Source organism: Chrysochloris asiatica, unplaced genomic scaffold, assembly GCF_000296735.1.
Source record: "Chrysochloris asiatica unplaced genomic scaffold, ChrAsi1.0 scaffold00035, whole genome shotgun sequence".
NCBI lineage: Eukaryota > Metazoa > Chordata > Mammalia > Afrosoricida > Chrysochloridae > Chrysochloris > Chrysochloris asiatica.
In genome coordinates, this window is record NW_006408553.1 from 6,295,231 (window position 1) to 6,319,464 (window position 24,234).

The 24,234-nt window shown below is 38.9% G+C and overlaps 1 protein-coding gene across 1 annotated transcript; it reads right to left on the reverse strand.

Annotated features, from left to right (window-relative positions):
* Window positions 1–701: 701 nt before the first annotated feature.
* SMIM19 (small integral membrane protein 19) lies at window positions 702–11,638 on the reverse strand. The gene is made up of 4 exons (XM_006859918.1): window positions 11,508–11,638; window positions 6,462–6,599; window positions 3,520–3,644; window positions 702–766 (listed from the first exon to the last, which is right to left on the reverse strand). Exons 2-4 carry the CDS (start codon window positions 6,593–6,595, stop codon window positions 702–704), a joined length of 324 nt encoding a protein of 107 aa, XP_006859980.1. The 5' UTR covers window positions 6,596–6,599; window positions 11,508–11,638.
* Between the last annotated feature and the right edge of the window lie 12,596 nt (window positions 11,639–24,234).

The following is a 24,234-nucleotide window of genomic DNA, read 5'->3' on the forward strand; positions in this document are numbered from 1 at the left end:
GTTCTGAAGATGTCAGGATAGTTAATTCAATTAAAGAGTACTTAACAACAGCAATAAAAACATAAATTAGTCCATTACTGATTTATATTTATCACAGACTATAAAATAAGAACTTATTTCAATGACTGGATTTTTTTTTATTTGAAAATTTTACCAAAATTTTCAAATCAAGGTGGCATAAGTGTTAGAATTCCCACTTCTAAAGATGTGTTTTCACACTTGTCTGATTGTAGTCTGAGAAAAGCGAAGGGTCTTCACAAGCTATAGTCACCGGTCTCTGGTGGGTTTGTATTTTCTTAGACATTGTATGTTTGTAGCCTTTGAGCCATTTTCATTTGTCTAATAAATTACTGGGGTCCTGGTGGAGCACTGTAGGATAAGCACTGGACTGGTAACCTCAAGGTCTGTAGTTCAAACCACGAGCTACTCCTCAGAAACTCTATACTGCGTCTCTATGAGTCTGAACTGACTCGCTGGCACTTAACAACAATAAATGACTTGGTGACTTAATTAAAAAGAACTACAACAAAACACAAACATATATACACACAAAACCGCATACAAAAAAAGGTCACAAGTAAAATGATTTTATGGTGCCGGAAGTTTTTTTAAAATGCTATTAATGATTAAATAGAAAGAATGAGCAGCTTGCTATTGTACTGTTGAGCAACAATTTCTTATGATGTTCATCTTCTGAGACCTCATTCTAAGGAGAGCTGCACACTGTCAGCTTGGCTTTGTGGCTGCTGATAGTCATACTTCCTTGCTGTTAAAAGAAAACAAACAAGAAAATATAAGAAATAATAAGACTGTAAAATAATAATTGTTGTTGTTAGATGCTGTTGAGTCAATTCTGACTCTTAGTGATCCTATGTAAAACAGAACATAACACTGGCTGGTCCTGTGTCTTCCTCCCAATAGTTCTTATGTTTCAGCCCACTGTTCCAGATACTGTCTTAACCCATCTTGTTGAGATTCTTCCTCTTTTTCACTGACCCTCCACTTTACCACCATGATGTTCTTCTCTAAGGACTGGTCCCTTCTGATGACATATCCAAAGCACAATTAAGTCATGATTCTCAGTAAAGAATTAGTTTCAAATTTAACACTTTTGTTTCTTTATAAGAGAGTTACCCTTTGTAATTCTATAATTTCTCAAACATGCTAATATGCCCATTTTCAAATGTTTCACTGATATATTTATTTGGTCTTCTGATATCCATGGTATATTCAATATTCTTTGTCAATACACTAAATCAAATGCACTGAAATCTCCAGTCTTCCTTATTCACTGTACAGATTTCACACACATACGAGGTAATTAAAAATACCCTGGCTTGGGTCAGGAGCACCTTATTCCTCAAATAGCTATTTTTGCTTTTTAACACGTTAAAGAGGCCTTTTGCAGATACGCCTAATGCAAATCCTTTGATTTCTTGACTGCTGCTTCCATGAGTGTGGATCCAAGCCAAATCTCTGACAACTTTGATCTTTTCTGACTATCATGATGCTATTTACTGGCCTAGTTGTGAGAATTTTTGTTTTCTTTACATTGAGGTATAATCCATACTGAAGACTGTAGTTTTTGATTTTCAGTTAGAACTTCAAGTCCTCTTCACTTGCTTTCAGCAAGCAAGGTTGTATCATCTGCATATTGCAGGTTGTTAATGAATCTTTCTCCAATCCTGATGCCACGTTCTTCTTCAAATAATCCAGCTTTGCAGATTATCTGCTCAGCATACACACTGAATCAATTATAGTGAAAGGATACAACCCTGACACACACCTTTTCTGATTTTAAGCCATTCCGTGTCCCATTGTTCTGTTGAAACAACTGCCTCTTGGTCTCTGTACAGTGTCCTCAAAAGCACAACTAAGTGTTATGGAATTCCCAATCTTCTCAATGTTATCCGTAGTTATGAACCACACAGTCAAATGCCTTTGCATAGTCAATAAAACACAAATAACCATCTTTCCGGTATTTTCTGCTTTCAGTCAAGATCCACCTCACATCAGCAATGAAATTTCTCATTCTTAGTCCTCTTCTGAATCCGGCTTGAATTTCTGGCAGCTCCCTGTCAATGTACTGTTGCAATATTTTACTTGCATGTGGTATCGATGATACTGTTCGATGATTTCCTTTCTTTGGAATGGGCACAAATATGGATGTCTTCCTATTGGTTGGGTAAGTAGCAGTTTTTGTTTAGCCCATTGTTGTTGTTAAGTGTCATTGTTGAGTCAGTTCCGAATCATAGCGACCCTGTATAGGGTTTCCAAGTAGTGGCTAGTAGGTTTGAACTGCTGACCTTGCAGTTCAAACTGACTTTGCAGTCAAGTGCTTATCTTACAACGCCACACCACAGACCCTTCAGTATTACAACTCAAGGCTTGAATTTTTTATTTAATCCTTTTAGCTTGAGAAATGCCAAGCATGTTCTTCCCTTCTGGTTTTCTAACCCCAGGTCTTTGCACATTTCATTTTAAGTTTACTGTGTCTTTCTGAGCTGTCCTTTGAAATCTTCTGTTCAGCTCTTTTAATTCACCATTTCTTCTATACTTTTTTTACTTACTCTAGTTCAAGAGCAAGTTTCAGAGTCTCTTCTGACATCCATTTTGGTCTTTTTTTTCTTTCCTGCCTTTTTAAACGACTTTTTGTTTCCTTCTTGATGTCATCTCCCAACTCTTCTAGTCTTTGGTCATTAGTGTTCAATGCATCAAATCTATTTTTGAGATGGTCTGTAAATTCACGTGGGATATCCTCAAGGTTGTCCTTTGGCTCTTGTGCAATTGTTTCAATTTTCTTTAGCTTCAACCTGAACTTGCATAAGAGTAGTAAAAATACAAAATAGAAAACACCTCATTCTTTTAAATGCTGGCATAAAAGGCTGTGTTTGCATGTACTATCCATGCTGGCTTTGTACATGTTAAACTTAAGCTTTCTTTTTTCTCTACTACCTTCATACTCACAGTGCTCAGTATTACAGGGTATATTACTACTGAGATATAACCTCTGGCCTTGCCTTAATGTTACAATGTTATATTCCTGGAAGTCACTCCTACAGTTCTTTGGCTTGCAGTAATTATAATAAAAGTAACTGAAAACCTCATAAATACAGACTATCCAATCCAAACTAAACAAAGCTCCCACTCAACTTCCCTTCAGCCAGATCCTCAAAATGATCTAAGCCACTTCAATGCCACCCAACGCAAGAAGTACAAACAAGGGAGATTGGAATAGGGAAAGATAGCAATCTTAACTGACTGTAGTTAAAATATCTAGTTTTTTACAAAATTAACAAAAAATATGATGTAACCACAAGGGTCTGAATAGGCCTGTAAACGTAAAGGACCTTGAAGCACTAATGTCACGGTAAACCCACCTTTAGTGATACTATGTAAGACACTGGAAAAAGTACAGCTTTCATTACTGTTTCTTGTAACCTTTTGCTAATTGAATTTCATTCCAAAAAAACCTATTTTACATACTTAGTTATATAGTTCAGCAAAAAATATACTTACAAATGGAATACATTTCCAGTTGCTGCCTTAAACGAATTTTGCTTATGGTATCATAAAAGTTGGGTTCTGACAAAGTCTCTCCTGCGGGTGGCACACTGAATATCCTCATAATTTTTCTTTTATTCCTAAAAGACACAATCAATGCAGAATTCAGATCAGTATGAATGCCTATGGGACTGCAGTATTTCTCATGATCACAGTAATCAGAAGTTGTATTAAAAGGACATATATGATAATAAATCTATTTCCTACTTCATGAGATGCTTCTTTGGCTTAAGTGTTCTTTCTTCCAGTTAAAAGTACAAGGGTGAGCAGAACACACCCATTTACTACTAGGTGAAGTACCTCCATTGTGCCTTTCTCTTATTCCTCACTCCTATCCCAACCCCACTCCAGAAAAACCAAATATTATGTGAAAATATGAACAAAAATGATTTTTCCTTCCTCTCATGTCATCTAAATTAAGCTAATTCACTTGGTTGTTGTTGTTAAGTGCCGTCGAGTCAGTTCTGACCCAGAGTGATCCTGTATAGGGTTTCCAAGGAGTGGCTGGTGAGTTTGAACCACAGTCTTGTGGTTCAAACCGACCTTGTGATTCAAACTGACCTTGCAGTCCAGTGCTTTATCCCACAGCGCCACACTTAGACTTTAATTTTTGAAAATAATGAATGGGAATATTTCTTAAATAAGATAGCATGATCTTAACAGGGCCATGGAGTCCTGGCTTGGCACTACAGGATAAGCACTGGAATGTAAGGTTGGTTTGAACCACAAGGTCAGTGGTTCAAACCCACCAGCTGCTCCTTGGAAATCCTGTACAGGGTCGCTATCAGTCAGAATTGAGTCAAAGGTACTTCAATAACAACAATGCAGCCATATTGTAAAATTAAAGAACAGCGGGGTGGGGAGGAGGTATGGCTAACTTTAGAGAAAAGCAGATACTGCAAGTGGATCAGTGATGATTTGTGGAGCCTTAGCTAACCCAACCCCTACAGTCCAGGCAGCCAAGGATCCAGCTGCCTAAGAATCACATGGTAGCATCTGAAAAGGGCAAGCATGTACATCTGACAGCAAGTGCAGGTCTGAACTATTCTCCAGGTCAAACAAATTATTTTTGGATTACCAATTATTTTTAACTATTTAATGCCAGTTTAAAAAAAACGAAAAACTCCTTGGTAAGTAGAAGCAATACTGCTTTCCTCTTCAAAGCATTTCTGCCCCTGCCCCTTTAAACAAACACACTAGACTTAGGGGAAAGGAGCCAGGGACTGTGAAGGGAGCCATTCAATTAAGCCACAACATCTGGAATTAAGGCAGTTAGTGGTTCACTGGTTCCGGAGATTTTATTAAGGATTTTACACTGTGTTGTATACCAAGGACACAGAGGTAAAAGACAAGGTTCTTGTTCCCAAGGGACTTCAGTTTTTTTTTTTTTTTAATGGACAGATGAATAAACAGATAATACTAATATTGTTTAATAAGTGTTGTGATACAGTTGTATACAAGAAATAAAAGGAAAAACTGAAAAGATGCAAGTATACAGGCTTCCTGAAGTCATAGAAACTAGCTTTTTTGCATTTCAAGGTCTAAAGCTAAGAAAAAAAAAATGTGCTCAGCAACTATCAGGCTATGAAAAGATATGGAAGAACCTTAAATGCATATTGCTAAATGAAAAAGCCAGTCTGAAAAAAAGCTATGTATTATATGCCTCCAACTATAAGACATTTTTAAAAAGGCAAAACTAGAGATGATGAAAAGATCAAAAGTTGCCAGGGGTCCCTGGGATAGTGGAAGAGATGACTAGGTGGAACAAGGGCATTTTCAGGGCAGTGAAACTATTCTGATACCGTAACAAGGGACACAAGACATTATGCATTTGTTAAAACCCCTTTTTTTCCACTTGTTATCCAACTGATTTCAATTCATGGTGACCCCAGGTGTGTCAGAACAGAGTCATGCTCCAAAGGGTATTCAAAAGCTGATTGCTAGACCTTTCTTCTGATGTGACTCTGGATGGACTCGAACCTCCAACCTTTTGATTAGCAGCCAAGCATGTTAACATTTTGCACTTCCCAGGGACTCTATCAAAACCCATGTTGTTGTTGTTAGGTTCTATTGAGTCTGTTCCAAATCATAGTGACCCTCTGTACAACAGAATCAAATAGTGCCTGCTCCTGTGCCATCCTCACAACTACTGTTACATTTGAACCCATTGTTACTGCCACTGAAACAATCCATAATACATTTTCACATGAAACTTTTTTCTTGCCTTTTGTCTTAGGCTGGAATTTCTAGAGAAGCAAAACCAGTGAAGCTTTTATGTATGTATAAAGAAGTTTATACCAAGAAAATGGCTCAAAACCCAAAGGGCTGTTCATTTTTGTGAATAAGAATGTATCACCAAGAGTGAACCCTACCTTGATCTATGGGCTTTTGTTACTAATGCATCAATATTGGTTCATCGATTACAACAAACATACCACAATATTGGTTCATCAATAACAACAAACATACCACCCTAATGCAAGAGTTAATAGGAGAAACAATGTGCAGAGGGGTGGGGGTATATGGGCACCTTCTGTGCTTTGGGTATATTTTCCTGTAAACTTACTAAAAATCAAAGTTTTTGTTGTTGTTGTTTTTTAAAAATGTGCTCATTGAGGATGACAGAGAACCAGGTTGCATGATAAAATTGAGTTCTATTAGAAAAATCAGAATCGGGAGTCTAGCGTCTGACAGAGCCTTCATTCATCTCTTAAAGCAACAATGAGGTTTTAAAAACCAAAGATTAGCCCATTAGTGCTCCAGGGGAGACAAAGCAGACAGTGTGTTCATAGCAGGAACAAAAATTCTGATGTTATTGTTAGGCATTCAATTCAATATTTTTAAAATATGCAACACATACAAACATTCTTATCTACACTGAGATACTCCATATTTACCTCTTGGCATACATGAAGAGACCAAAACTAACGAGGATCACTATCAAATAAACATTGGTGGCTTCATTCCAGGCTTCGTGAACAGTGTAGTCAATAGAACCATCATCACCCATCACTCCGTAACTTCCGGCCATGGGACTGCAAGAGTGAAAAGAAAGAACTACTTTTCATTCTGTGGCACTGTAGGATAAATACTGGACTGCTACCTACCAGCCACTCCTCAGAAACCCTATGTAGGGTCCCTGTGAGTCAGAACCAACTGGACAGCATTTAGCAACATCTAGAGAAGAGTTGGCAAGCTACAGCCTGCTGGCTAAATCCAGCCTACCATCTGTTTAGGTATGGCTCACAGGCCAAGAGAGTTTTATATTTTGAAATGGGACTGCTAACCACATGGTCGGCAGTTCGAACCCAACAGCCGCTGTGCGGGAGAAAGATGAGATTTTCTACTCCTGTAAAGATTTACAACCTGGAAACCTTCTACAGGGTCGCTATAAGTTGAAACCCACTCAAAGATGACATTTAACAACAACATTTATAATTGTTATAAGAATCTAAATAACACCTTCAATTTTGCTTCTTAGCCCAAACAGCCTAAAATAATTTCAATCTGGCCCTTTAAAAAAAAAAAGTTTGACTCCCTCTGATGTAGATAATCAAGGCATTTATTTTTCACTTTGAAACATTATAGTTCCCACATAAAACTCAGAAATAAAACATAATTGTTCCTAAAAGGGTATAGGCTGAAATGTCATATTGCAATTTCCAAATTGTAACTATCACCAGAGAGATGAGAGCAACAGAATACTTTAAAACATAGACCCAAACAACTGGCTGTGAAGCCAAGGTGAGAGGGTCCAGTGTTGCACTCTGGACAGCAGCCTTAAATAAATGTGACAGCCAGAACTAGGCTCCTCCACTTGCCTCCTGACATGAATGGAAACCATTTGGAGTTTTAACTCTGGCCTGCTGGCCAAAATTGGTTGAAAGAAGCTATGTGGTAAAAAGTTACTTTTTGCTATTTACACAGCTGTGACATCCATGTAAAGAAATGCATTCTTTGGACATTCCCACAAAAAGTAAGCATGATAATACCAAGTGTACCAAATGAGAAGTTCAGAGAGTAATGGCTTCATATTTGCGTTTGAGAGGTTATTGAATTTTTCCTTCAAGAGAAAGTTCTTTACTTTCTCTTGTTGGACATAAAAGATATGTCTTAGGAAAAATGACTTAATATGTGAAAGATGTCCTGAAGTGTTGTTTTAGACTATAAAAAGGATAAGAGAAAAACTGCAACTAATAGGCGATAACCATATTGTAGTTTCTAAGAAAAAAAAAAATCTGGAACATCCAAAAATTTATTTTGCAATTTTTTTTTTCTAGACTGCCTACAGCAATAGAGGCATTGCTGAAATCTTTCAACCAAAATATCTTGCAGCTTGTCTTGAAAGTCTCTAAAAATACATGCTCATCAATGTAGATTTGGCTCAGAAACTTAGTAAGGATATGTATTAAGGGCAGAACCTGTTTACTTTCTTATAGCTTGCCTCTGCATAAAATGAAATTTCTCCAGAGGTTTGCTTCTAAGCTAGGGGGCATGTTTTCCACTTTCTGATGTATAAAGTCTTAGTCAGGTGTTTGGGGACATCCTGCCTCATTTAAAATGAATGGCTACTTAACTTAAACTCCTGATATTGATGCCAAGAGCTATTCATCTAAAACATCAATTGGTATCTGAGGATTGATTGGTCCTGTAAAAAACGAGCCAGGAAACATTAAAAACAGCACTTTGAATTATAAAAGTTTATAAATGCAAGATCTAAATATTAATTAAATGTTAATTAAATTGGGTATATATACCCAATTCCAAAATATTAAAGATTGACTATGGATTTTTTGTTGTTGAAAAATAGTGAGAGGCACAGGGGGATTTTGAATATTCAGTTTCAATTCTTACTCCTTAAAACCAGACTCCGGAGTTTCTCAGAAAATAACATGACTTATACATTTTAGTATACAGCCTACTTTAGAAATGGAAACTTTTAGAAGACCACAGACTATAATTGTGCTTATGATTTTTAGAATCTAGAACTTTGTCAGTGCCAAAATGTAAAGTAACAATGATAGTTTTTAGCAGAGAGAGATGGCTTTAGATGTCTGATTTGAGATGTCGCAGAAGGCCCTGGACAATATATTCAGCAAAGGTGGTAGCTTTTATGATTGGGAGTAATTAACAAATTGGGGAGGAAATGGAACAACATAGCAATGGACTCTAGAACATCTCTGCAGTTACCATTCATCTGACAAATTATCAAAGTAACCTGTTTACCACCTGACTGGATCTAAGCCAGATTACTTTCTTCAAAGTTTCACAAAATTCTGTTCATGGGCCACTCAGTAAATGGTATATATTTACCCAGTGTTTATCTTCTTCCTACTACAGATGTCACTCTTTAATTATATTACAGAAGAATTTCTAATCACTGTCTACCCAGAAATGTAAAAGTTTAATGTGAATTATACAACATCATTGGTATGCAATGACATTATTCTTCCACAGTTCCAGGGGCATGCACTTGAGTTATTTTTAGGTGGTATAGTTGTGAAAGATTTGCACGAAGTGTAGGCCTTGCCTAAGCAGTCCTCTGTCAGGACCAACGGTATGAATTTGTAAAACTACCAAGACCAAAGACTGGTCTAGTCCAGAATCATAGTATAGACCTAGAGCCTGGACTCAGACCATCCCCTCCCAATCTACCACAGTCTCACCAGTGTACACAGGTACAATTGTTGACTGGTTCTTGACACCACCACAGTTCTCCTCTTGAGCACTAAAGCAAAATGCCCAGGGGCACTACAGTGGGTCATTCCTGGCAAGTTCAAGTTTCAGCAGGCTTACCAGTATAGCTCATCAGGTGCTTCAAATATCATTCGGGGCTCTTCAAAAAACATCAACCTTTCTTCTTCCTCTTTTTTTTTTTTTTGTATAAAGTAATGATTGAACTACAACTATTTTATTATGAAGACAGTAGGATATGTGGAATTAAGTCTCAAGTCAAATTTCTAAAGATAAAGTTGCCAGAATATGACAGGTGGTGCTTGCTTTTAAGTTAACTTTTAAGTTGTTAACCAGGAGACTTATTCTAGGGATCAAGTGACCATATCATACATTTTATAATTCGTTTCCTGATTTTGGGTTCCAAAATTGAGCATCATGCCTTATTCAATCATTTTGTTTCTCACTTTGATCCTTGTTATTTTTCTGATACAAATTCAGATTAGATTCATTTATACATGCTTATATATGGGAGCTCTGGTAGCATAGTGGTTACAAATAGGGCTGCAAACCTCAAGGTCGGCAGTTTGAAACTACCAGCTAGCTGCTCCCGTAAAGATTTACAGCCTTGGAAACGACTCCACAGGACATAACAACAATAACATATATGACTCAGTGGGGCTATGGGTTAATGCACTAAACTGCAAAGTTGGTTTGAACTGCAAGGTTGGTGGTTCAAGCTCACCAGTCACTCCTTGGAAACCCTGTACAGGGTCGCTATGGGTGGAACAGACTCAACGGGGCTTAACATAATAATATAACTCCAGATCACCAAGAGTCGTCTCACAGAGACTTTTCTTTTTCTCTCTAATACAGTTCCTATAGTTCCTCGGGGTCCTGGTGTGGTGTCCTAGGATAAGCACTGGGCTTATAACTGCAAGGTCGGTGGTTCAAACCCACCAGCCACTGCTCAGAAACCCGATAAAGGGTCACTGAGTCTGACCAACTCAGCGGAACTTAACAACAATCTAGTTCCTAATAATTTCTTAAGAAGGCCTGGTGGGTAGTGTGTTAGAAGTGGACTGCTAAGCTAATCACAACGCCAGCAGTCCAAACCCACCAGCTACTCTGCAGGAGAAAGATAAGGATGAGGCTGGCTGGTTTCCTAAAGATTTATTCTTGGAAACCGTAGCAGGCAGTTTTACTGTTTTATGGGGTCGCTTTGAAGGGGAGCCTTGGTGTGGCTCTATAGCATAGAGCCACTGCACCGCCGGTTCAATCCCACAAGCCACTCCTTGGAAATCCTGTAGAGGATCACTGAGTCCTAACAGACTGGAGGACACTTAACAACATGAAGAGGAGTTCACTCCATGGCAGTGGGTTTGGTTTTTTGTGTGTTGTTTTGGCTTACAGTTTCACACAACAATGGTCACTACATAAATAAATGTGATTTTGCTTTTCTCCGACCGAACTTCAAAGTGGGTTCCTGAAGCAGGAGAGTACAAACTAGACCTTTAGCCAAAAGGATAAAGGCAATTAACATTTGAGGGATATGTGCTGAGCAGTCCACATAATCATTTAATTTTCAAAACAACTCTGCTGGGAGGCATTAAAACTCCATTTTATAAAAGAAACCGGGGGAAGGAGAGGGAGCCGGGAAAGGCTTACATAACTTGCCCAAAGTCACAGGAGGGAGGAAGTGGAGGTTCAGGGTTGTCATACACATCTGACTCCCAAATACGAACTTTTTTACTATAAAAGTGCCGCCTTTCAATTTTGACCCCGATATTGTAAAACCTGCTCCTCCCGGTAAGAAATCGAGCCGAGTGGGTGTAAATTATAATCTTCTGTCAGGAAGTGCCCCCAGGAGGGATCCTACAGAGCTGCCTAGCGATTTTACACATTTCCGCCACTCCTTGGTTGCAAGTGTTTCAATCTGAAAAACACTCCTGCCAAAAACTCAACCACCCCGGGTCCATCTCGCCCCCAGCTGGCGTTTCAGATGAGGCTGTTTCAACTGTTTTGCCTGTGTTTCTGCAACTCGGAGCCTCTCTAATACGACCTAGAGGGACTTCGAGCAAAGGGTGACGCAGGTGAAACGGCCACAGAGCTCCGAGTTCGCAGTGCAGAGCCCCGCCGGCTGCGCTGGTACCCTAGCCTCCCCGGCGAGTGCGGAGGCGGGGCGGAGGGGCGCGCGACCGGAGGGCGGAGCCGGGGATGACGCTGCCCCGCCGGGGGCCGGGGAGGCGCGGGGACGCGGTTGCACTCACGCTGCTCGCTCCGGAGGCGGCACGCGGCCAACGCTGCTCCGCTCGGGGGCTCTTTTCCCCGACGTCGGGGCCGGGCGCACGGGAAACGGTTACTAAGTGGACCCAGACGACCTCTGTCTTCGTCATTTCCTGCCGGCCCTTCGGTTTCCGGATAAAGTGAGGAGTCAGGTTTTTTTTTTTTTTTTTTTTTTTTCCCCTTTTCAGTTTTTGAACGGGAGAGACGCTGCGACGGCCCCGGCGCCGTCCCCGGGCGTGTGAGTGGAGCCGGGCTCCCTTCCCCTCCCCACGCGGCGCGCACCGCCGCGCCTCGACCCCAGTCCCAGGGCCGCGCGCGTGGCGCCCTCGGCGAGTTCGGCTGCGTAGTTGGGGCCCCGCGGGAGGGTCCGGACGGGCGCGGGGCGGCTGGGGGGCTCAGGACCCGCCTGGAACTCCACGTGGATCTAGCTGTGTGCGGAGCGGCGCTCTAGTTAAAAGCGGGCGGAAAGTAGCGGAAACGGGTCATTGTCCCGGAGTTGAGAGCCTCTTCCCGCCCCGCTTCGGCGCGCCCCGGGTGTGACTGTACCCGTAGGAGGGGGGAATGTGCATTGTCCCACGGTCGCAACTAAGCTGAGAAACATGAAGTCTTTTTGTTTTTTTCCGTAATGAGGTCATAGGGTTACTTTTTTAAATGTATGCGAACGCCTTAAGAAAGCTTGTGCCCTCCAAAATGTCTTTATTATAGTCTTTCCGTTTTTCTCATCATAATAAATAATGCGTGGCTGAGACTGAAGTGTCTTACAACCTGCCTGTGGTCAGGGTAGTCTAATCATGCCAATTTAAGTGACTTTGGGGGATTTCGAAAACAATGTACAATGACGTGAGAAATGTGTTTTCCAGTCTGAGAAAGGTAATGGATTTATGTAGGAGTCAGCGTCAGTATTGAAGTGATCAGATTTCAGTGGTTAGTGCAGTCTTGAATGGGCACTTATACACGTGCTTACGGCCTTAATTCATTGTGAAAAGTACACTTGGAACAGCAGACTGCTAATCATAATTCATACTAGATTATGCAGACGTTATATTATTGACAACAGACAGAAGAGCTAATATTTAACACTACACCCGTATCAACTTTTCTCTGCTGCTTTAAAAACCATTCTGTTAGTACTACAGGATCCACTTACATTTAGCTAGATTAAGAACATTTTTTGGTACAATAGCATACTAACTATTTGGTAAGGAGATCTGGTAGCGTAGTGGTTACGAATTGGGCTGCAAACCGCAAGGTCAGCAGTTCGAAACTACCAGCTGTTCCGTGGGAGAAAGATGAGGCTTTCTGCTCCAATAAAGATTTACAGCCTCGGAAACGCTGTACAGGGTCGCTATGAGTCGGAACCGACTCCACGGCACATAACAACAACATTTGGTATGGTAGTCTACCAACAAAAAATTGGAAAATCAGAAAAAAATAATAGCCAATTGTTAGGGCTCTGCCAAATGGTCTACATGCTTTATTTCAATCTTCAGAGATAACTTTTTGTGTAAGCATATATATTACTCAAAATTCTTTGAATGTATGAGTTTGAAATGTAAAATAGACATATTAAATAGCTGTATCTACTTTTTGTAAAATAAGGTGATGGTAATGTAAAATGACTTGGAGCAAATCAGTATAATTTTAAAGTAGGCAGATGACTTAAAAAATCATATACCTGTAATCAGTTCCTATATTTGAGCTTTTCAATAGTTTCCAAATCCCATTACATAACATAGAACACACTACATTAGTACATTGGGAAAGGCTTAACTTAAGTGGCTCCATTTCCATATTTCTAAGTGACTTTCCTAATTAAAGTTAAAAATGACATAATGAAATATGAAGACTCATTTTCCAATACCAAGCTAGGGATATGAAAAATAATGGGTTGACTATTGCTTCGCCTATGAGAAGTCTAGCACAGTTTCGTAAGCATGTGAATGTTGATAATGTTAAGATTGTCAACATCGCAAGGGTTCTATTTCATATTTTCAGTTTTCCTTAAATGTCTTCCACATATGCTCAGTTTGTGTTCATTACTTGGTGTACTAAAAGGTTTAAGTTTTTAACTAGATTAGATTAAGTAACTTTAGCTTCCTTAGTCAAAAAGTTCATTTTGACTATGTTTTCAAAGATACATTTTAATGATTTACATAGGCAAAACAGTTCAAATGAAACACTGATATTCCCAGAATGGTGGTGTAATGTAATACTTTTTGTGTCCTGAGGGAGTGGACACAGTTGGAAGGACAGAGGATGAGGGAAATGCTTGGAGGTGTGTCTTATCTGTGATTAGAGCTTTTGGGTTTATCTGCCTTCTGCTTCTAGTGGCCCATTGTTGGGAAAAGGAAAAGATTCAGAATGCTTTGTCAGTCTATCTGAGAGGGTTCCTTTACCTAAAGACTTTCTTTGAGGAGGTAAGTGGAGAGTTATCGAGAGGGAGGTAAAAAGAAAAAGGTGCACATATTTTTTCTTTTGGAGTTAATGATTTACCCCTTGTGACTAACTAATGCTTGCTACCACGTACACCTTCAGGCATTTCCCCAGCTTTTGATGTTAGATATTGTAAGCTGCTGCTGGTAGAGTCCTGGTGTGACGCTGTGGGATCAGCACTGGACTTCGAACCGTTAGGTGGCAGTTCAAAAACCCCACCAGGTGCTCCTCAGAAACTCTATATAGTGTCACTATGAGTTGGAACCGACTTGATGGCACTTAACAACAACAACCAGTAGAGTCCTGGTGTGGCGCTGTAGGATAAGTGCAAGACCATAAGGTTGGTTTGAACCATGGCATCGGCAGTTCAGACTCACCAGTTATCCTCGGAAATCCTATACTGGGTCGCTATGAGTCAAAACTGACTTGGCACTTTATGAAAATAACCAGTAGCTGAAATGTAAAAGTAAAAACAGAGGGTGTGGGGGGAAACAAAGCACAAGGGTATATGAGGGGGATTCAAAAAGCTTGTGGAAAATTTTCATTATGTTTTCATTTCATTTTCAATGAATTTTTTGAAGCCCTCTCATAAAAGTAAAGTCTTACTGGTTGTTAAGTGGTGTCGAATCGGTTCTGCCTCATATCAACCTTGTATAGGGTTTCCGAGGAGCGGCTAATGAATTTGAATCAGCAACCTTGTGGTTCAAATCGGCCTTGCAGACCAGTGCTTATCCTACAGCACCACATCAGGACTCCAAAGCGTTATTGGTGGTGGTTATGTGCTGTGGAGTTGGTTCCTACTCATAGAGACTCTGTATAGGGTTTCCAAGGCTGTAAATCTTTACGGGAGCAGAAAGCCTCATCTTTCTCCCACAGAACGGCTGGTAGTTTTGAACTGCTGACCTTGAGGTTAGCAGCCCAACTCAACCACTATGCTACCAGAGCTCCTTATTAGGTACTAACTGTTAGGCTTATTATTGGAGTCCTGGTGTGGCACTGTGGGTTAATTCGCTGGACTACAAAGTCAGTTTGACCTGTGAAGTTGGCAGTTCAAGCTCACCAGCTGCTCCTTGGAAACCCTATACAGGGTTGCTATGGGTCAGAACCAGCTCAGCGACACTTAACAACAATTAGGCTTTCATCTGTATAAACTTTAGGAACTAGGCCTCCTCATTGACCTCTGTTAAACCTTTCCTATAATGTTGAATGTATATGTTCGTAGGTCCATAGGTGACACGAATGGTTAAGCATTGCTAACTGTAAGGTTGGCAGTTTGATCTCACCCACAGGACTTCTGGTGTGCTGTGGATTAATGCACTGGAATGCAAAGTTGGTTTGAACCACAAGGTCGGTGGTTCAAATTCACCAGCCTCTCCTTGGGTACTCTATACAGGGTTGCTATGAGTCAGAACTGATTCGACAGCACTCAACAACAACAGGTGCTTCAGAAGACAGGCCTACTAATCTGTTTCTGAAAGGTGTGGCACTGTAGGATAAGCACTGGACCGCAAGGTCGCTTTGAGCCACATGGTCGGTGGTTCAAACTCACCAGCTGCTCCTTGGAAACCCTATACAGGATCGCTATAAATCAGAACTGACTTGACAGCACTTAACACTACCTCCAACCGCTTTGAAAAGTCTGTGGAGTGCACAGGACAACTCCATGTGTTGTACAGTAAAGCTGTTTCATGGGGTGTTTAGGCTGTGATATGACCACAAGTAGATTGCCAGACCTTTTCTCCTGTAATACCACTATGTGTGGTCGAACCACCAACCTTTAGGGTTAACAAACCAGCATAAGCCATTTGTTCCACCTAGGGATCTTTTTCCATTTAGTATATGTTTGTAAGTCATGTAGATGTCATTTGTGTAAAAATAAATGGAGACTGTCCTTAAGTATGCTTTATAAACAAGGAAACAAATTTAAAATACAGCACAGAAACAATTATTGAAATTTTCATTTCAACTGTTTATTTGCCCTTGTTACAGTGCCACATTGACCATAATCTTGGAATTGGCTTCTGTGTGTAAGACATTTATGTAATCGTGTATTTCCTCTGGTAGGGAAAAAGACATTTTCATTCCTTCCTTAAAAACAGCTGTTTTGTGGAGTACTCCTTAAGCTTCCTGAGTGCAGAGTTTCTTTCTCACTCATTGCCATCTTGGGCCCTAGAACAGAGCCTTGTTTATGAGGGGGAAAAAAAACCAACAACAAAACCGCAATGCCATTGAATGGATTCCAAATCATAGAGACCTTATGATGTCCTGAAATATGTGTGGAATGAATTTCACATTGGAAATCCCTTTCACTTCTCTTTGCAATAAGTAACAAAGACTGGATGTGAATCCAGGCAATCTGGCTCCAGAGGCAGTATGGTTTCTCTATGAAGTTTCACTTTATACTTGGAGGAGGGATCTAAAAGTTGAGGCTTCTTTCTCTTCTGTAAAAGATGTTTTTTTTTAAAACATTTCAAAGTAGCATAAAAGATTGCAGTGATACTGCATTGCATAAACAATGCTAGATTTTCTAGGTAGGAGGTTTTGATAGTGAAATGGTTAAGTGTATTTTGTAGTAGAAACAAACAAATAGAAATTGAATTTTGAATCTCAAAGCTAAGTGAGAAATTGTAACTCTTTGTAGATATTCAGTGCGTCACCAGGACATAGGACAACGATTGTGTAAGACACTAATTTAATATCTATAAATATATGCCAAATAAAATGATACTGAATGACACTTGCCTTTGTTTTTAAACACTTCCTAGATTTAAAACCTGTTGTGGTAGTAACTTAGCAGGATGTGGGTATCCTAAGACTTCTAGTGCCTTTCTGTCCACTTGCTTACTCATCATGTGTGCTCTTGATCTACTTTTCAGCTTGTGTTGAGTAATGGTTAACACTGTTGAGATAAGACGACCTCTTTAAACCAAGTCTCATTTATTGGGTGAAAAAAAAGCAAGATTGTGGCATTAATTTGGTGACACGCCTAAAATAGTCGTTTAGATGGGGGTCTACAACGAAGTACAGCAAGATGAAGACCAATAGTATGTTACAAAATCCCAATTATATGTCCCTTTGGTTGGGAGTTGACAGTATTAGTTAGGGGACATGAGGCATCAAAGAGTCACTCAACCTAAATGACTCTACAGTTATGGGAGTATATACCTCTCCATTTCCGCTGTCCAGGAACCAGAGGAGGAAGCATGGGCCACAAACCTGGTTAGCAGCCAGAGAGGACACACACATCGCAGGTATAGTATTCTGTACTACAGATAATTTCCACTGGGCAGGAGGCCATTAGGTCATGTAACTTACCTTAGAATAGTTTTATCATTTTTGATTCTGTAAAGAAATGACATGTCTGTGTTATTTTAGCAACGGAACATATTTTAAGATAGCCTGTCATGGAATCAATCAACTTACTGTGAATATTATCCTATAGTTTGTGCTCCATTTAAATATTCAAAGCCATAATTTGGAAATTTTGAGTTAAAGTACCTGATATTGGCATGTTTATCCAATTGGTATATTAGCCTTTATCTTAATTTCAGACTCTTTCTTCTCACATGTGTTTTTAGAGAATGGTACTGTTAAACTGGTTTGCTTATTTTTAAGCCCATCCTGTCCAGGTAATTTAATAAAATCTTACTATACCATTTATGAATCATAAGATTACAGACCTAGGCCCTACAACTTTACAATTCCTAAGGGTGTGATCTAGTGTGGTTATTCTGTAACTAGAAGCGCACATCAGCGTGTCCTGGAATTACTATGAAAGCAACGTATGTCTGGGCCAAAACCCAGAGATTTTGCCTCCTTAGTGATGGGGTGGGGCCAGGGCATTGATACTTTAAACCTTCCTCAAGTGATTCTGATACCACTTCTCCTGCAAGAAGAATCAGCATTATTTTATAAATAGGGCTACCTGGATGACACGAAAGGTTAAGTGCTGAACCTACTAACTGAAAGACTGGCTTTTCAATCCACCCAGAGACATTTCAGAAGTAGGACTAGCGATTTGTTTCTGAAAGGTCATAGCCTGGAAACTCTATGGAGCAGTTCTACTCTGCCTATGTGAGGATACCATGAAGGCAGAATAACCTGATGGCAATTTAAAACAATTTTTTAGATAAAGAAATTGGCACATAGTGAAATGACTTGTGTAAAGCTGGTTCACTGGTACTAATATGTTATCACCAGGTAATATGTAATTTCAGAATATGATAGCTCAAAGAGATCCTTTGGATCTTCAATTCTGTGGTTCATTTTATAGTTGAATATAAAACCTGCTTGTTCATTCCATTTTCAAGTAAGATATAAATGTAGAAAAAGTGTTTTATCTAACTCTGTCTTCTGTCCTGACTATATTAAAACTCCGTTCAGCTTAATGTCTTTATAATTGTAGTTGATAACTTTTAATACTTTTGAAAATTATTGGTTAGTTGCAATAATTTTTATTATGTATTTGTGATGCCCTTTTAGATTATTTTTTAAATATTGTATGAATGAAATGAAAAATTAAACTTTTATCTCAACTATCTTTCAATCTTAGCTAAAATATTTGTTTAAATGTAATTAGGGTTAAAATGATTAAGCATATGAAATTTTTAGGTTTTTGTTTTGTTCTGGTTGGTTTTAATTTAATTTAATTTAATTTTAGGCAGCATCCATCTCATCTTGAATGTAAGAGATAATCCTAGTTTCAGCATGTCCTCAATAGACACCAAAATCCAAGTTTGTTCTTTCAAGAGTCTCCTAAGTCTGTGAAGCAGCAGCCATATCCAGAAGAAGCCACTAAGTTAGATGTCTGAATGGAATATATGGTCAAGGGACTTATTAAGATATTCTGGAAGAATCGTTAAAAAAAAAAAAAAAAAAAAACTGAAGAAAAGGCAAAGTCCAAGAAGAGACTCCCCTGCTGAATTTCAAGCAGCTAAGAGAAGATATTTCTGAAAAATCAGTGATAAGACTGGCAAATTTCTTTATACGTTTCTTACATGATCTTTGTTAATCCACCCATTTTGTAATGATATTTGAGTTATGTTCCTCAACAGAGACAGCAGGTAATCTCTTTATAATTAGAATTTTATTCTGTTTAAATAGAAAGGTAGTAAATAACAGAAATAGGATGGAAAATAATACCACTTGATTGGCGATGTCAGCCTCCAGAAGTTAACTTTACTAATTGCTAAAGGTATAGTATGAGAAGGGCCACATCAGTGGATGTAAATCTTTTTGTTCACGTTAATTTCAACCTTAGTTTAATCTTCGCTTTTCTACTCCCAGCCTCTGTATATGCCCACTTTTTTTCTTGAACAGTCTTTTGACAGTGAATAGACTGGACTTAACAACAGCAGCAATCTGATTCCTTTTTTTTTTTTTTTTCCAGTCTAAAAATAAGTATTCTGTCTGTATAAATAGACCTTTATGAAGGTTGCTGTTTTACCCTGGATTATTTTATAGGATTAAAAATAGAATGATTTCTTTTTTTATCTTTTTCAGTGTTTTCTTGCTCTCATTTTGTAGATGGATATGAAGGATGCTCTATGCTTTCAGTTATCTGGGAGACCTGAATAATAGGGGTAGCAGAGATTCTTAGAAAATGTACAAAATCTTTTAACCATTGTTTTAAACCTCCATCAGAGTCTTTAGGAGTGCTTAGAAGTAACAATATTGATACAGATGTCACTTTCTTGCTTTATTCTTTCCTTTTTTACCGGGCTGTATTGTTGCTCTTGTTAAGTGCCACTGAGTTGGTTTCAACTCATAGCGAGCTTGTATAGGGTTTCCAAGGAGCAACTGGTGGGTTTGAACTGCCGCTCTTGTGGTTTACAGTCCAGTGCTGATCCTACAGCACCGCACATTAAGAACCAGGGATTATTCAAATGATGGTAACGGGAGATTTGTAATTAACAAATGAAACAATCAGGCATTCAGTAATCTATAAGGTGTTTATACATATGTTAGTATGAAACCTGTGTGAATTAAGAGTTAATTTATCCACTTTAGTACATTTTTTTTTTTTTTTCCAATTTTGTTGTGACTAAGTTGGCTAACCTCATCCTGTATTTTCTTCTCTGAATTAAAGAAAGCTTTTGTTCTCACAAATCAAGTTTTACCAGCAAGGGGGAATAAAAACAAAGAATAAGTTTTAAACTTTATTTGATTGAATTAAGTAAAATTCTATAAAGCATTTAGTCTTTTTTTTTTTTACTTTTTATTGTGAATTGAGTGAAAGTTCACAGTTGAGAGCATCAGTTTTATATTCAGCAAATTCCACACTTCGTTTTGTCTCAGTGACTGCCATCCCCTCCGTGCAATAGCAGTTGTCCCGCTTCCTCCTAGCAATTAGTCTATAATATTTTCTTCCTCTGTAGGCCTGTTTTGCTTCATTCCTTTTAACCTATCTACTGTTAACCAGTCCCATTTCTACCTTCCGTCTCATATTCAGAATTTCTTTGGGTTATTTGTATTTGCCTTCTGTATGATTCAACCTTCTATGTAAAATGCTTTCTAGTCTCTTAACTCTCTATTTACTTGGATATGTCTCCTTCCTAGTTTGTTTCCTCCAGTTTCTTATTATTGTTCCTTATAACTCAGCTCCTGCATCTCTGTCTCCTGCTTCTTTTGCCCCTCACCTCCCTGCCCTTTTTCTTCCGTTCATCCACTGCCAGTGGTGGTCCTTTCCCATCACCTAGTCTACTTCTTTCCCGAGGAAAGTTCACTGATCTGTCCTGGGTTTTATCTACTACTGATTCAGTCTCATCCCAAAATGGACCTTTCTCCTCCTATACTTTTTAGACATTGTGTGTTTACTTCTTTAGGTCTTTTTCAATTTTCTTTGTCCTTGTCTAGTTAGGCATTCCTAGATAGATTTATTGTCAGTATTTTCATAGAACACAGATCCTTGCTGTGTTTGTCCTGGATAGCCAGAATGGATCAGCTGTTCACTTTTCTTGCAACTTTGAGCTTCCAGTGTTTTCTGCTCCTAAAAAATAGATTTGTACCCTAGAAGGAGTCCTTGTGTGGCGCTGTGGGTTAAAGTGCCAGATTACAAAGCCGTTTGAACTGCAAGGTTGGCGGTTCAAGCTCACCAGCTACTCCCTGGAAACCCTATACAGGGTCGCTATGGGTCAGAACTGACTCGACGGCACTTAACAGCAGCTAGATTAATAATACTATAAGAGACTCAAGATTGTCATATGATACTGTCATTTCTGTTAGAGTCCTGAGTTAGTGTGCTGGACAGCAAGGTCGGTTTGAACCACAAGGTTGGCCCTTCAAGATAACCAGCTGCTCCTCGGAAACCCTAAACAGGGTCGCTGTGAGTTGGAACTTACCCAATGACACTTAACAACAACAACAACTATCATTTCTAACTCTTTAATCAAAGGAAATTAATAAGTTAGTGAGATTTAAATTAACCCCTTTATCTTGATAGGTTGAATAAAGAAGCCGTCCAAAGCAGCTGTGTGGGGGTGGAGGGGAGAGGTAAGTACTAGTGAAGAACTCAGAATCAGTGAACATTTATTAGGCAAAAGTTCCCCTAAACAAATTTTTAAAAATTAGTAATTCTGTTAACCTGGTTTTAGGTGTAGGTCATCTGTATTTGTACACCTCCCATTAAATTTAGTTTCAAGCATTTTCTGTGTAAGGACCTCTGGTAGCGTAGTGGTTATGAGTTGGGCTGCTAACTTCAAAGTCAGCTAGTTTGAAACTACCAGGCAGGAAAAAGATGAGGCTTTCTGCTCCTGTAAAGATTAATAGCTGTGTTGTTAAATGCTGTCAAGTCAGTTCTGACTCATGGCAACCATATGTAGGTTTTCCAAGACTGTAAATCTTCATGGGAGCAGAAAGCCTCATCTTTCTCCATCTTCATAAAGATTAAAGCCAAGAAAATTCTGGAGCAGTTCAACAGTTTTGCTCTGAAATGCATAGGGTCATAATCGACTCAATAAGTTTATTTTTATTTATTTTCTTTTTTTGGTATACACTACATTTTGTTGTTAAGTTCCATCAGGTAGGTTTTAACTCAGAGACTAGTGTAGGATTTCTGAGGCTTTAAGTCTTAGTGGGAGCAGAAGTATTTAAATAAGATTTTAAGAATGATTGTACAAATTGAGGTTAATCATTACTGAATATTCTTTCTGCCTGAGCCGTCTCTGGTTGTGGTGGCTTTGGGGTATCTTGTAGCTAAAGGAATGACTAATGGACCAGGAAAGGTATTGTAATATTCACCACCCATGAACATCTAGCGAAAGTAGTATCAAAGCCACAGGTAAGTTACTAACAAGGGACTTGTGTAGATGATTTGTGTGTGGGAGTACTGAAATACACAAAATATTGTGCATTCTCTCAGTTTATATGGGGACATTGATAAGTGACTGATTGTAATATAGTGTGACAAATGCTAAAATCAATACACAGAGAAACTTTAAAAGGAGCAGTTTAATTGAAAGAATCAAATAATATAGGTCATTAAAAATATATATTAATGTGGGACCCTATCCAGAGAAGCAGTGACACCAGGGATGGAGGAAGAGATGATGACATGGAGAGAAAGAGCAGCTGAGGACTCCAGACTCATGGAAAGAGAAAGGCTGTGTGCTGGTAGTCAAGAGGCAGGTTTGCAGAATGTGCCCTTTGATTGTTTAAATAATTATATATTCCTGAATGTTTTGGTGTACATCCAAAAAAAAAAAAACAGGAAAGAGAAGCAAATACTGTTGAATGATGAGGCATGGAGGGGATTGTAATTATTGCATGAAACAAAATATGATAGAATGAGTGCAAAACATTGTTATCCCATGTAAACTATCACTCAATTCACAATAAAAACTATGTATATGAAGGGATTTCAAAAAGTTTATGGAAAAATTCCATTATCTTTTAACTTTCCATTTTCTCCAAACTTTTTGAAGACCCCTCATTTATCACAACATCTGCCAGTTTGACGCTTTGAACGTGTACAGTTTAGTGACATCTGTTACATTGATCATGCACAACCATCACCAATATCTGCTGTCAAACGGCACAGAACTGCTTGATATGTTTGAATTGCAAGATTGTCCCATTCAAACTCACCAGCTGCTCCTTGGAAAACCTATAGGGGGTCACTATGAGTCAGAACCAACTCAATGCATTTAACAACAGCAGCAGCCCTAAATAAAAGCTCAGTGATTCCTAAATGACTTCTAAATCCTGCACCCTCCCTCCCCTGGAAACTGATGTTAAACTCTGATTTCTATTCATTTACCTAGTCTGGGTTTTTCATAAGAATTAAGTCATACAATATTTGTCTTTTTGTGATTGACATCATTGATGAGGAAACTGTATTCCCATAGAAAGAGAGGCTTTTGATGTATAAGTATTTCAAAACTTAATTTAAGCTGATTATAATTGGTAAGTGGCTTTCATTTGTGTTCTGGGATAGAATAGCCATACTATCTAGTTGGTAGCATGTTTGGGAAATTGCTACAAATGTTGTAGAATGAGCTGAGATACTGGTTTTGTCTTCACCAATCCCCTAGTATATTCCTTGAGAAAGTGATTTTTTCCCTGGTAGTGTTTTGTTTCTCCTTGGATATAATGCATTATTATTAGTGATAGCAGAAACTGGCATCTTAAGAAAGTCAGGTTATTGACATATAATTTCTAATAAAATTTGGATGCTATATATTTTATGTTTTATAGATGCATGTGCTGTTAAGTGCCGTCAAGTCAGTTCTGACCCATAGCAACCCTGTATAGGGTTTTTGAGGAATGGCTGGTGAACTTGAACTGCCAATCTTGCAGTTCAAACCAACTTTGTAGTCCAGCACATTAACCCACAGCACCACACAAGGACTCCATATACAATATCTATTTATGTTGACACAAATGAATGATAAATGGGTTAATATTTATATGTTACAACTGTTCTGCAGATCAGTAGGTTTGTTGTATTACCTTTTATAACCACTTTAAAATGAGGAAGTTTATTACCACTTTAAAATGGAACTGCTGAAGGCCACACAGGTAGGTTGTTGTTAAGTGCCTTTGAGTCTGTTCTAACTCGTAAAGACCTTGCATAGGGTTTCCAAAGGAGCTCTGCTAGTGTAGTGGTTACAAGTGGGCCTGCTAATGTAAAGGTCAGCAGTTCAAAACTACCAGCCGTTCCATAGGGAAAAGAGACTTTCTGCTCCTGTAAAGATTTACAGCCTCAGAAATCCTATGCAAAGTTGTTATGAGTCGGAACTGACTCCACAGCACATCACTATCACCATCACCGTAGGGTTT